The 14,140-nt window shown below is 45.8% G+C and overlaps 1 protein-coding gene across 2 annotated transcripts; it reads right to left on the bottom strand.

Annotated features, from left to right (window-relative positions):
- Nucleotides 1–751: 751 nt before the first annotated feature.
- Nucleotides 752–14,072, bottom strand: LOC119158106 (Golgi apparatus membrane protein TVP23 homolog B-like). Of its 2 annotated transcripts, XM_037409636.1 has the most exons (7): nucleotides 7,177–7,273; nucleotides 6,371–6,453; nucleotides 5,357–5,501; nucleotides 4,795–4,884; nucleotides 3,382–3,513; nucleotides 3,166–3,294; nucleotides 752–2,196 (listed from the first exon to the last, which is right to left on the bottom strand). In XM_037409636.1, exons 1-7 carry the CDS (start codon nucleotides 7,186–7,188, stop codon nucleotides 2,164–2,166), a joined length of 624 nt encoding a protein of 207 aa, XP_037265533.1. In that variant the 5' UTR covers nucleotides 7,189–7,273; the 3' UTR covers nucleotides 752–2,163. The 2 variants fall into 2 exon arrangements, 1 of the variants encoding a protein (XP_037265533.1); XR_005107766.1 differs by lacking the exons at nucleotides 752–2,196; nucleotides 3,166–3,294; nucleotides 3,382–3,513; ... (1 more) ...; nucleotides 5,357–5,501; nucleotides 7,177–7,273 and adding exons at nucleotides 7,647–12,257; nucleotides 13,762–14,072 and having other exon boundaries at nucleotides 6,381–6,453.
- Between the last annotated feature and the right edge of the window lie 68 nt (nucleotides 14,073–14,140).

Below are 14,140 nucleotides of genomic sequence, written 5' to 3'. Positions count from 1 at the left end.
ATATTTAAAGGTACATACTAATAAATGTCTCTGTCCTTGATTAAATAAACTGCAACTTCCAGAAAAGCACACTCTGTTTTCCAGCAGTTTGGGGGGAGCTTTGGCAGCAGGAGAATAAATGTTAAGTCCAAAACTTTCAACACATTTTAAAATAACTACCTCGTGGCTGGAGCTGTGCTGGAGTCAGGGGCATCCCTCCGACAGCAGCATCCAGCAGGAATCCTGGGCTGGAGCAGAAATGATTCCCATTCCATTGCACCATACGGGCCGAATACTGCACTTGCTCATGCCCGCGTGGCTGCAAAAGCACCCTCTCTTCAGTGATTGGTTTCATTTTGCCTGTTTACATTCGTTTCTTAGAATTAAATCATCCCTTCCATGTAAATGAGGACTAGAAGCTCCCGCCACACGTGGTATGAGCATTTATGGTAGCACACTGCCACCTGCCAGGGGCGAGCCAGGAACAGGACAGAGGGGCCCTACCAGTGCCCTCAGAAGCAGCACCTTAGCCACTCCAGCTGAGCCTCACAGGGTGACAATTACTCCAGCTCTGCGTGATAACAGCTCCAGCATCCTTAAGAAGAAAGCATTTGCACAGGGAAAACCATTGAAAGCCCCTGGGTGGAACGAACTGTGCTGGAGCTCACTGAACACCACCGTTTACCGTGACAAGTAATCCCTGTTAAAACTACATTACAAGAACATGGTGTATAAATAGAGCTCAACCATGAATCATAGAAGGGATATGTGGTCTGGTTAAACAAAGCATTATTTTAATTTCAAGATTTTATAAATACATATTTACAAAAGGAAGGTATCAATCCAAAGAGTTAAACAAATGTACAGCTCCCAAGTATTGCTACAGTACAGGGAGAGGAATCATGTTAATGCAATCCCACAATTTACAATACCCATTATTCAAAAAGAAACCACATTCTTAATTTGAAACGCCTCATCTGAACTTTACAACATCGGCCACTGCGAAAGGACAATCTGCCTTGAACAGGAATCACATGACAAGGAACGGACCCCTTTCATACAGCTTGTCACACAAAACACACCACTTTGCCACCTAAGTGAACACACTGCAAGCCAACATTTCACAATCCTACAAAAGGCTTTTTTTCCACCCTGCAGACCCCTGGGGGAGCACAGCTTAAGGACAGCATGCTGCATGGATTCAAGAAACGTAAAACCCTGTTGGTCGCTGGTCGCATTCCCCGTGACCCTCTGCTGAGGGACCAGTGAAGAAACAGCAGATCACTCACCCTACACCCTCCTGGCCAGAGGACAAGACCCGTGGCACCAAATGCAGCGCCAACAAGACACCAGATGGCATTGCTTCAACAGCATTAGTCAGGCAGCACCTGCTCCCAGATTCACTCTGTTTCTGAAACTGTGTGTGCAACCTTCCCCAGAAACTGGTTTTACTCTTACTACACTCTCCATACAGACACAGACCTACAGGTGGCAGAGGGACTTCCCATAAATCCAGGGGTTTAAGATGTTACCGAGACCTCTAAGAATGCTTCAGATAAATAAAAGACCAGAGCTGCTCAGAAGTCACTTTCTGCAGTTTCCATGAGACTCCAATTATCTTCCCACTAAGCCAACAGCAACACTTCCTTTAGATGTTCTTCACTGCGCCCACCTCAGTACCATTCAAGTCACAGAATCAGAGAGATGTGGAGCCAAAAGAGCACTATCTAAACTCTGTAACAGAAGCAGCAACAACCTCCAAGAACAAAATGCAACAACGTCCACAACTGAAACTATGTGAGGCATCAACTGCTGGAAGAGTTGGGAAATTCTTGGTGAAAGAAGGCTCAGCTTGTGCATGGTTTTTCTGAAGAAGGATGTCCAGCAATTTTCTCTTAATTCATCCAGTAGTTTTAAACCTGTATGATAGCCACCTAGGATATTTTTTAGTTTGAAGTTTAGGCAAATTAATTCTAATTAATCAAACTAAAGAAAGGACTTAAACACAAACTGCTAGTAGAAAATCGAATATAAGTTGCTAGGAGTGTTAACCTGAAGTCTTGCACAATTTATTTACTTCTTTTAATTCACACTTCATGTATGCAGCTCCCAAATCTCATGGTCAGAGCAACATTCTCCGTCGTTCCCTACTGTGAATCAAGTCTGTCTTGAGGCTTCCACCACTCAGGATGCTGTTTGGTCCTCTTTAGCCACAGTCTACAGAAGGAAGAAGAAAAAAAAAAAAAAAAAAAAGAATAAAAGGAGTATCAGAAAACTGTGTGACTCACTGCCATGATTCTTGGGCAAGACATTCGTTTCTGCCAGAGGTCAAGACTGGTCTGGGCCTCTGGTTAACCACTGCAGTGGTAAAAGCATTCAGAAGCAAAGCAAGCCACAGAGGAGGACAATCGCAGCAGATAGTCAAGAAAGGTTTATCAGTGTTTGAGCTTCCAGTGAGCATTTGTGAACCTGTGGCAGCCAAACCACCTGCCCCCCGAGCTGTCTGTGTAACACCATCAAGAAACTCAGTAAAAGCAAAAGCTAAATGACAGCCTGGAAGCAGAAGGAAGGAGGGCTGTGCCTCCTGCTGCAGGGACCTATGGAAGAAAGAAAACCCAGTGGTGGAGCAGAAAAGGACTGTCGAGAAGAGCTGGCTGGAAGTGAGAAAAATGCAAGAGGCAGTGGCAGCCCTTTTGGCTAAGAGCTATGCACGCTGCAGCCGTGCACTGACACACAAGGACCAAGGCAACATCCCTCCAGATGCGTGGTTTTGTGGCTAGCACAATCTGAAGAGGAAGCAGTGTGACGAAAGGAGTAATTTAACAATGTGTTATCCAAGAGCAGCAGAGTTTACCAAAAGCTATTTCATTCTGTGACCACATTCACCGTGTTCCCTATTTCCAATACACCAACCATATCCCAGTAACTTCTCTGGCACTTGTCCACGGCACCAGCAAATAATACGAGCTCACAAGACACTGCAAATGGGACTTGATGCTAATAATTGGCAAGTTACTCTGTGACTTAAAGAGCCTCAAATTCACAAGGATGTAAGGTGTGAAGGGTCCCACTGCAGAACTCTAAATAACAACTTTTTCAGTTTTTCCTTTCATGTCTAGGCAGGAAAGAAGATTATGGACAGAAAGGAGTATAACCGGAGGGTTTCCAAAACCCTGGGAATCTTACCTGCCGCAAGAACTGCTTTCCAAGATAGCTGGTGGCCATGCTCGTCAAGTTCTTTCTACTGCCAACTTTACACCTGATATAACCATAAAGGTTGGCTCCCTGAAGCACCACTCCCATCACCACCACTGCCTAAGACACAAGAAAGTAAAGTCACTAATTTGCACTGCCTTACTTGTAACATGCAAGATCTATTACTGATTGAGGGAGTCAACTCACCAGCCATTTCACTTTGAAAGAAAAGAGAGCGCTGAAAGCAAATATCACCCAGATCATGGGACAGGTAATTAGACCTAACCAGAAAATTCGTGACTCTGCTTCTGATGAGGCTTTACTCCCTTGCGTTGATACCTAGAAACAGAAAAGAAATGGGAGATTAACAGGCTGCTCCATCGTATAGATCACACTGTCATTTAAAACAGTCCAGAATCTGCAAGCCCCCTGGTTTTTGCCTCCACACAACAGTACTGGGTGCTTTCAAGATCAGTTTCTACATCACACAGATCTTTCCGCAACAGAAGATGTTTCCATTCAAGAGACCCTTTTGTCAATTTTCTATCAGAAACTGTGGAGGCAGCTGCATCAAATCCTCTTGGAATGCTTGGGGCTAAAAGGTGAGGTTTGGGCAACATGACATTTACTGCATGGCTCAGTTACAAAGCTTAGAAAGAGCCAAACAGGTAATGTCTTTCTACCTCCAAACCACTGCACAGACAACCAGAATTTCACCAATCCTAGCACTGGCAGAACTAAATATTGATAATCTTAGGCATCAAAGTAGGGTAGTTTTTTCTTTACACATGCAGAGGTCTCATTCACATCACACTACTGATTTTATAAGGTCTTTACAGAGCAGAAGATCCTAAGCAAACACTCACTTCTTCCTGTAAATTAAAACATCTGGGCTGGGGTTAACAACTTACAGGTAAATTTACAGCAGTTCAGCTACCTCTCTCTCTCTTCCCCAGTACGTTTTAACTTTTCTAAACTAGCAGTTTTGAGAAAGAATGTGCCTGTAGTGAGTGCACGAACTCAGCTGAAGAAAGGTTTAAGTTCGAGTCCCTACACCAGCGCAGAGGGCACATGGGATCAAGGAAACGATCTTTACCTCCCTCCAGATTTGTATGCCATTAGCTCCATACAGAGGTAAGAGATAAGGATAGAAAGGGTAAACATGTGACATTCTGTGAGGTGCCTGACAGATGGGATGCTAAAGAGGTAGCAGTAGGCACCATGAACACAAAGGCAAAGCAACAGCCATGATGAATGCTATACATTTCTTCCTACTTCCAATAGTTTTCTATAGGAGATAAAACCTACGTCAGCTGTCCAAAGTCCACACCAGAAAACTTGCAGGTTACCGGTGTGACATAAGAACCTTTACTGCATTTTATGTGGAACTTTTAAGTTACTTACATTAAGCCAGATCAGTACATCATGAGAATTTTTAAACAATTCAACAACAAAAAAAGCTCACTCAGCAGCCTACATGAAACAAGCCCATGGTTACAGATCTGTGGCTGGAAGTAAATGTCTACCTTGTGCAATCTATCATCACAAGCATAACTGCCAATTAATAGGGGTTTCATAAAACAGAAACCATGAAAAGAAAAAAAAAAAAAAGAAATATACCTTCCTGGCTTCAAATATCCAGTGACTTCTACCATCATCATCCACCTGGTTCCACCAACGAAGGCCAACCATCAGTCGCCCTGTGACATTCTGAAATAGAAGAAAAGTTATGAGCTTTATATCTTCTGCTAAAAGAAACCATTTGCCAAGGTTCAGCTGTTTGGGTTGCTACTGTCAATGGTGATCATTTGCCTTTCACTTGGGAAAACAAGATTACAAGGCTCTTATGTCCACAACAATCTATTTCCTAATATGTCCAGTACAACACTAATTTACCGTGAGGCGTACTTCTGGTGATTCCAAAGTGCTCTGATAAGAAAGCCTGTGCTAAAAGAAAGCTTAATATATATGTCCTCCATTTGATTTTCAAAAGAAACTAAGTACACAAAGATTTAAGAGTTATTTCATAACGCTCTGCAATACATCACAGTACTTGAGGGTATCTGGGGTATCATTTTGTGGCAAAGGCATGAAGAAGTTACTTTCCTTGTGACATGAATATCACTGTTCAATTATTCCTATACAGTAAGACGAAGATAACAAAAGTGTAAGAGGAACTTACCTTTACAGCCCAAAAGTCACATGACAAGAGGAGGATAATAGTCACCATGCAGGCAATAAAGCTGCTAGTTAAGAGCTCACAGAGCAGATAGACAACTATCGCACTGACTCGGAAGAATAAGTGGAAAAATGATGCCACTGGATGCCTGGAATGAAGTACAGTACAGTCACAGCTCTTTCAGACAAGACACCAAGCAATTTCAGAGAAATGACACTGCCACATGATCTCCCACCAACTCACAGGATAAGGATCAGCATCATAACATCAACCCAGTGTGTAATGACTTCTGAAAATATGGGAAATAAATTGACTAGAAGCTCATCATAAGGAAGACACATTCCACATGCAGTGATATCCCACATGCAGACAGAATTTGGGGTGGAAGGGGACAGGGAGTTTTACCTCGTGTTCAGTATAAGACAGTTTTTATGGGGTAAGTTTAAAAAGATTCTAGCAGAGGAAATACCTCTGAAGGAAAAATGGTATTTCTCAACACAGCAGACTTGCCCTTCTTTCTTATTTCTGCAGCTTCCAGGTCAGAAACACGCAGTACTGAGCTGAGGTCACCACAGCACGTGGGTATGGACACTGCTGTGGGGCAGGAGTTTGGGCAGAAGGAGGTGGCTGGGCTAGCTATGCCAGGACATGGCAGACAGCAGGGCAGCACAAAACGTATTCAAGAACAAAGGCTGGGAAGGGACAACAGACTAGGCCACACCAGCACTCGACACGATGAGAACCTCCTGTTAGAGTCATCGTTATCAGTGTAGATTCCTTTCATGCAGGAACACGAACACATATTAAACATGAGGGACCCAGAAGCATGAAGGCACAGGTCTATAAGTTCCAACTGAGCTTCTGGAACTGGTGCTCCCAGTCACCCAGAAATTACTCTCCATTACTTCCAAATAAAGAAGGTATTTGCCATTCCATGTTTTGATGTAATACGGCAGTCCTTTCTTTCTCATGCTTCTGCCCAGAACTCATCTAGAAACTCTCTCTATGGCCACTGACCTTATTTTTGACTTTTTTGATCTCCTGGATGCATCATCATCTGCATCAAAGAGAGACACATCTTCAATGTCATCACTGCTGTCCTAAAGCGGGGAACAGATGCAAAAAGCTACATGAGAAAACATAATCCACTTCCAGCTTCAAGCAGGGACGCTTTTGATTACCCAGAATGTTACAGCTGCCCTTTGAAATCAAAATAAATTTGGAATGAATGTGAAGATTCAACCACATACAAAGCAAAACATGCAATGTGTTTTGATTTGTGCTTTCTCAAAACTACATAAACTCACACCGTGAGTCCAAGGATCCTTGCTGCACCCCGGCAGTTAACCGCACAGCCTTGCCTCGGGTGCTTTACTCATCGTTCCTCCCAGAGAACCCATTACCTGCCACAAAAGCTGTTCCTAAATCAGGCAACGCGCACACAGACAGACAGACACGCACGCACACCCCAATCTCAGTGCAGATACTGGCGACGGGAACAGAATTATCACTGTCACAGGCAGGCCGGTCTCTGTCGCAGGCCTTACGTGACTCCAACCCTCACCCAAGGAACGTCTCCCCTGAGCCCGGCCCTGCCCCAGAGGCCTTCCCCGCCACAACACCCACCTGCCCCGGCCCCCAACACCTCCCCCGGGTGTTTAACCGATTCGGGAGCGGTTCCCAGCGCTTGGGGGCTCCAGCGCGCAGCCCCGGGGCTGCGGGCCGATAGCAGCCGGCAGCACCTACCGTCCCCGCTCCCCCGGTGCGGCGGCCGCAGGCCCCCCGCGCTGCCCCCTGACCCCTCCCGGCGGGGGCCGCCTCACCTGCCGTAACATGGCCGCGGCCCCCTCACTTCCGCCTGCCGCGCCACGTCACGGCCGCGGGCCAATCGCGACACGCCCCGCCCCGCACGCATGCGCGCTGCCGCGCCCCTCTCGCCTGCCGTAGCGGTGACGTCACAGGGCGGCGCTGAGGCCGTTGGCGGCTGCTGAGGGGCCGGGCCCGGAGGGGAGCGGGAGGCGGCCCCGCTGGGGCTCCCCACGGGGCAGGGGCAGGGCCCGGGCCCGCAGCTCTCTGTGGACCGGCCTCCGGGATGGACGCTCGTCCTCGGGGAAGAGGCTCCGGCACTCGGGAGCCAGGCGGGCCCACGGGGACGCTGCGTGAGCCACGGCAGCGCCGTGGAGCAGGAACACGTTACACCCAGACTCTATGCCGAGGGGAGTCGGCCAGAGGGACAGCTTTCAGAGGAAAAATGGCTTTTCTGGAGCCTCACCTTTCCTGATCCGTAACGTACCTGAGAAACACGGCGAAGAGCACGGTACCAAGCCAGGTTTCAGGTTTTTAGCCACCACCATCATTCACGCAGGGCTGGTGGGTGTCTGTGTTGACTGAGACAGGCTGGTACCTTCTGCAAAAGCTGCCTGTACACACCACCCAGCTCTCACTTCACTGGGCCCCTTCCCGAGTAGCTCACCAAGTCTGTGCTCCTGGGACAGGTCAAAAACAACTGAATGTCTAGAAAATGTGATAGAAAAAGCTCAGAGTGGAGTTACGCCCTCAGATCAGTATTTTTAGAACGTGAGGAAGGACTGAGCAGCCGTGCTGAAAACAAAGGGGAAGTTTTAAGCTTCAATTTGTGCAAAGTCTACAGAAAGACACAGAGCTTGCAGAAAAAAAAAGTGCAAGTCGACAGTGCCCCGATTATAAAATTCCTCATTACAGCCATCTGTGAGCATACACAAAACAAAAATTCTACTGGAAAACCTCTGAAGAAAAGTCACCTGGTTGGGATTCCGCCCCCCCTGGCCCCTTTTTTTTTTAAAGCATGTTGCCAAACATTTGCTCTGAAGACAAAGGAATAAAAATATTAATAGTACTTTATGCTTTGGTATTTTGTGGTAGATACAGCATTTTCACACACAGCATTTCCTCCCAGATGACCCCAAGGTGCTGTTCGGTACCGGGGCCAGGACTCACCCAGAGCTGGGAAGCAGCTCTCTGCTGCTTCCACCGTATTCTGGCGTTGGCATTCGACACAGCTCCTTTGGCTCTCGGAGTTTCCACCCCACTCACCCCCAGGCGCCTGCGGGGGCGGGGGGCAACGAAGTGTGAGACTGTCATGTGCACTGTCCTGAAACACAGCGGGGGGCCCCAGACCCCACAGTTGGAGCCATCCAGGAGGAAGAGCAAGGTGTGGTGTGGAGCTGTGGCTACGGGGAAAATCCCCAGACATGCAGACTGTAACCCTGGGGCTCAGATTCACCCATGCTCCAGGATTAACACCCCCGCTCTTGTAAAGAGCTCTGCTAGTGCCATGAGTGACACAGCCCTCCCTCTCATGACTTTCCCCCAAACTGTACTGGATTCAAGCTAACACCTGAAAAACCACAGCATAAGGGCACCATAGAAATAAGCCTGTTATACTGCAAGTCAGAAACTTAATGTTCATCATGTAAACATCTAGCTGTTTAATGGTCTTTCATACATCTTTAATTTTATTTATTTATTTTTTTTATTTAGAAGGGGCTGCTATAGAGTTATTAGAATCACCTTATCTTAATTCTATCTTACATCTGATATACACGATATAATCTCATGATGTCTGGTACAGCCACAAAAAAGTAAAATGTCCTTTCACTTCAATACTGCCTGTCTGCGGTTTTATTTTCACATCAATTTAAAGACAATATTAAAAAGTCCATTTTGTTTACCTAATTAACAAGTACGCTTGCAATGCTTATTGAAGTCAGCATGCCATTTCACAGGCAATCAAAAACTATTACTGATTAATACAGTACTACATAAAAACTTAATTTACTCTTTATATCTTTGTTGTTGCCTCTTTTTAGTACTCTCTTGCTCCTTTTCTGCTCATCATGTCAAGTGTCAGGCACCATTCCTATGCTGAAACACAGACACTTCTAGTTATAACCACCACTCAGATAAAAGCAAAAGCACGTTTTGTTTAGGAACACCTGTGGAGCTATACAGACAAAATTGCTGGGATGTCAGTATGGTATTATCACATCAGGATAATATAATCTACAGTTTATGGATGACAGGTACAACATAAATGGCATCTACTTACAACAAAACTCTGTTGAAACTACCTTGCCACCACTGTGCCTGGCTTTCTCTTTGCTTGTGGCTGTGTCGTGCCCTGCACAGCAGCAGCGCTGCCCACAGCATCCCCAGCTTGTAACTTCTGCACACCCAAAGGCCAGGTACGCAGAAAAGTCAATTTAATTCAGAAGTTAAGGCGGGCAAACAACCTCCTCTTAGTTACCTTCCTAAGTGAGTTTACGTACCGTGTATGACATCTCCCCATACGTTAATTCCTTTCCAGTGCGCCTCTGACTTTCTGCTCCCAGCTTTGCATCCACTGTGCTAGGCTAAAGCTGATCACAGGACTTAGTCCAGCTCTGCCCCTGCAGGTAATTCCACACCACCTCTGTCAGTTGTAGCATCTTGCAAGTGCCTAAGCACTCACACCTGCAGGGAGATGCTGATTTACTGACTCCAAGCAGGAAGACAACACTCGAATCCTCCTCACTTCAGCATGGCTAAAAAGGCGTGAGCCTTTCCGTGATGTTTTTCCATCGGGCTTCCTCTATGAGATGCTTTTTTCCAGCGGGGTTGTGCCAGAGGGCCTCTGGCTGCAGCTGGGCTGGGCTTGCGCCTGATTTCTTGTAAGAAAGTGCCATCCCGTGGCTAAGCGTGAAATCCTTGCTGCTTTGTGTTTGAAAACTAACATCAGGCAAAGCCACCTCAGCCAGCTACGCTCCCTGTACCACAGCACAGCTGTCCAAGGCAGCCAGCCGCCCACCCTCGCTCATCCCCAGCCTGCACAACCTTTCAGCAGCAAAGCTGAACTGCAACAGTCCAGCTCCCACATCTGCATTAGTTTCTGGCTTCCTCACTGTTTTATCTGGACACTCTAGTTTTTATAACCTCTTTGTTATTATTCAGGGGGTAACGTTATTTTGCACTGTTAGCAAGGTCCGGCTTAACCCCAGGGTTTGGAAGTTGAAGATGACATTAAAATCAACCAAAACTAATCACCGCCCTTCTGTATGAAGAGTTTCGCAGACTTTCATTGCTGCTGAAAGGACCCTTTATGTGACCATGGGCAGGAGTGTCCTGCCTTGAACCTCTAGTGCAAGAGAATAAGATTGCTGGTACACTGGCCCAGGCACTCAAAGCTGGACAACTAAAGAGGTCTTTGTCTTCCCAACTCAGATCAATTTTAAGTCCTGAGCATTGGTGGACATAAGCACATTTAGGCGTTTTATCCACAAAAACAGAAACCATGACTTCTTTTTTCTTAATAAAAAATAATTTTTAAGCTGCTTCCTAGCTGGGTGGCTCCAGCATGTCCTGGTACCTAGAGCTGTTCCTCCCCAGGGGCAAGGACTTGGCACTTCCCCTGGCTGAACTTCAGGAGGTCTCTCTCTGCCCATTTCTCCAGCCTGTCCAGGTCTCTCAGGACAGCAGCACAACTCCAGTGCATCGGCCACTCCTCCCCATTTCGTGCCACCCACCACCTTGCTGAGGGTGTGCCCTGCCCCATCATCCAGGTCATTAATTAAGATGTCTAAATCAGACCCAGTATCAGCCCCTGGACTACACTGCTAGTTACTGGCCCCCAACTAGACTTTTTGCAGCTGATCACCACCCTCCAGCCTCAGCTGCTCAGCCAGTTTTCAGTCCACACTTCTTCAGCTTATAAACTCTAATCAATCCATATAAATTCTAATCATTTTTTTTATTATTATTATTATTCACACACAGCTGAGCCATATGTCAAGCTATAGTGTCAGTAGCAAAAGCAAGGTAAATCCAGGAGACACTATGTCTCTTCACTCTGTCTTGAGAAATAGCTGAATATACCAATAATACTTCTTAGAAAAAACTTACAGCAGACAAGTCTTTTACACTTAGAAATGTATATGTCAAGATCCTTGTGGATCTTGACATGGCAGACTCAGCTGGACACCAGAATCCTCAGATACTGGTTCTTTGTTGGAATTACATCAGATAAACACATTAGGCCCAAGTTCAGGAGCAGCTATTTTCCTCTCCTCAGTAAAAGAATCTATAGGTAGGCCTTTAATTTTCCTTAACCAGACCTTCTTGCATGCTCTCCGCTGATCTTCTAGGAGCTTTGTCTGTGCTGCCCGATACTGAGCTACAGTGGCTGCCTCACACGCTTCCTTCTGTTTTCCCGTCAGAAGCCTGAACCCACCATCACCTGGGGAAGGGTCTCCACCATACAGACAGAAGGCCTTTTTTCTCCTGGAAACTGCTTCATTTTTCATTTGTGCAATCATGACATGTGTTGATTTGACCAGTTCGGAAGAAGCTGTAAAGGGATGGGTAAGCTGAACTCCACCTTCAAGGAGAGGAACAGCTTTACTGTGACCACCGTGAGCTTTCTTCTGCAAACCACACATCTTGGGGCACACAACTGGGGCAGCAGGCGTGGAGGAATTCACAGTGGGTCCATGCAAAGAGTTTTTCAGCTTGAGCTGCAGCATTTTGGTTTCAGAGGGTACAGAGATTCTTTTCATGGTCAGGGGATCACTTTGCAATCTTACATGTTGGAGCTGGACTGTCTGATCCTTCTTGTGTTGCAGAGGGGGTTTGTATATTTGTGCCTTTTCAGGGCGGTGTTGCTGATGCTCCCGTGGATGTTCCCATGCTTCTCTGACTTCTGCAGTGTGCTTAATGCTGGAGCTGACTGGGGCTGACTTGCAGGCATTCTGCAGCATGCTGACCCTTAAGAGAAGCTTGTCAAGGGACATTGGGCAACCTGAGCCTCTTTTCTTTTCATGCTGCAAAGTGGCTTCTGCTCTGTCAGGATGTGCAGGTACATCGAGAGAAGGGCCATGTTCAAGTCTGCTATCTGTTTCCAACAAAATAAGATAATACATTTGGAGCTGGGGATAGGTTTTGTGATCATTTGTGGGCAGGGTAGTACTCCAAGAGCAGGAATGGGTGCTGGATTGACGGGCACGTGGACAGTCCAGGTTTATCTACAGAACAGGCAGCGTGGGAAGCCACAAGCCAGTGGTGCCCGTCTCTGTTCTCCCATCCATGGTCTCATCAGTGCTGCTGCCAACATCAGAGATAATTCTGTCCTGCTTAACTGGGAAGTGTTCCTTGCTATAGTCTGTACGGGTCAAACTAAAGTCAGGTTCTGTAACATACATTGTATTTGCGTGCAGATGGTTTGGTATCCATTTTGTTTAAAACTATGGTTTCTAAGAGGAATGAGGTTCCCCACCGCCTCTGCCCTTGCACCCCTTGTCCTACAGTTTGTGCTTGGGAAAAGGCTTCAAGACAAGTCGGTTCCTGGTAGAAATCTTTGAAGTAGCCAACATCCAAGAACCACTGTGAACCGTTACTACTCAGAGCTGCCTTTGAACTGGAAATCACAAGACTTGCTCCATAGCCTAGCTCTGCTGCCTCTAGGGATGTGGAGGGTGACCTGTGCTGTATGACAGACAAGATTGATTGTAGGATTATGCCCTGGACTAAGAACTAGATGAGGATTATGACACAAGCTGTGTAAGACATTCAGTCCCACGACCTTGCTATAGTGATTCATTTGTCACTTTGCAATGTCACGCTGTTTGTGTATCATTGCTTTGCAATACAATTCTGTTTTCCCAGGCTGGTTAACTGAAACTTCTACCCTCGAGAAATGTATTTCAGAGAACATTAAGTTACAGTGCAGAAAAGCAGAATACAGCAAAAGGAATAAAAATTACTACTTGCTTCTCACAGGATTTAGAACTGCTTGATCTGCACATACATATGACCCTGCGTCTTGGTTACAGACACCGAGAGTTTGGGGATTAGAAGTTTTCCATTGGCACAGCTCTTTTGAACTAAGATGTCAGGGTTGTCTTAAGGTTTAAGATCCCAACAGATTCTCAATATAAAACTTGAAAAAAAACCCCTGCTGTTTGTGATCTCAGTACCATTCCATTTTCAAGTTTCAGCTTGCCATGTCTTTGCTGGCTGAGACAATTTACATATAATAGTTTATAACAATTTTTTTGAGTTGCTGCTATTAGGTACCAACTACTTGAATAATTTTGTGCACAATTCTCCTATACCTGATAAAGAAATCAAAAACAGAATAAGGCTACCATAAGAAAAAAACCTAGATACCAGGGAATTAAGCCTTATAGCTGGAGCTGAGCACTTGTCCCATTGGATTGATCTAAAGCAGTTTCTGTAGCCACCATGGGTTTGGAAGATATCTGTTGTAGCATTGCAAGCCTTTCATCCAGAGAGGGCTTGGCTTCTAGAGTTCCTTACCTTTTGTTTATACTATTAATTTTTTTTAGGTGCACTTGTTTGAAGAATTACTGTCCTACCTAGCTACAAGGAGCCCTTACCAGCATCTGCCCGGATTCTTGCAGAATGTGCTCTCGCCAGCTTTCCTGAGGCAAAGGCATGGGGCTGTCTAGGACCAGGAATGAAAAGCTTTTTCTGCTGCTCTGCCTGAATACGAAAAGCCTTTTCCATCTTGCAAAGCTGCTGCTGTTGCTGGCAAGCTGCTGATTTCATCGGTTCATAGCAGAGAGCTAGAAAACAGAAGAATAAGTCTTCCTTAAGTTTTACTGGTGTTCAACATTCATTATATAAAATCTTTATAACCGATGGGATTGCAAATGTTCAGTTACTGCTTTGCCTCTTACCACAACTTCTAAAGGTGTAGGTGTTAGAAATAATCCAAAGATACTTGATTAGCAGAAAACCTCAAAGAATTCAAAG

This window comes from Falco rusticolus, chromosome 1, assembly GCF_015220075.1.
Source record: "Falco rusticolus isolate bFalRus1 chromosome 1, bFalRus1.pri, whole genome shotgun sequence".
Classification (NCBI taxonomy): Eukaryota; Metazoa; Chordata; class Aves; order Falconiformes; family Falconidae; genus Falco; species Falco rusticolus.
The sequence above is the reverse complement of the archived record's forward strand: the minus strand, read 5'-3'. Positions and strand labels throughout refer to the sequence as shown.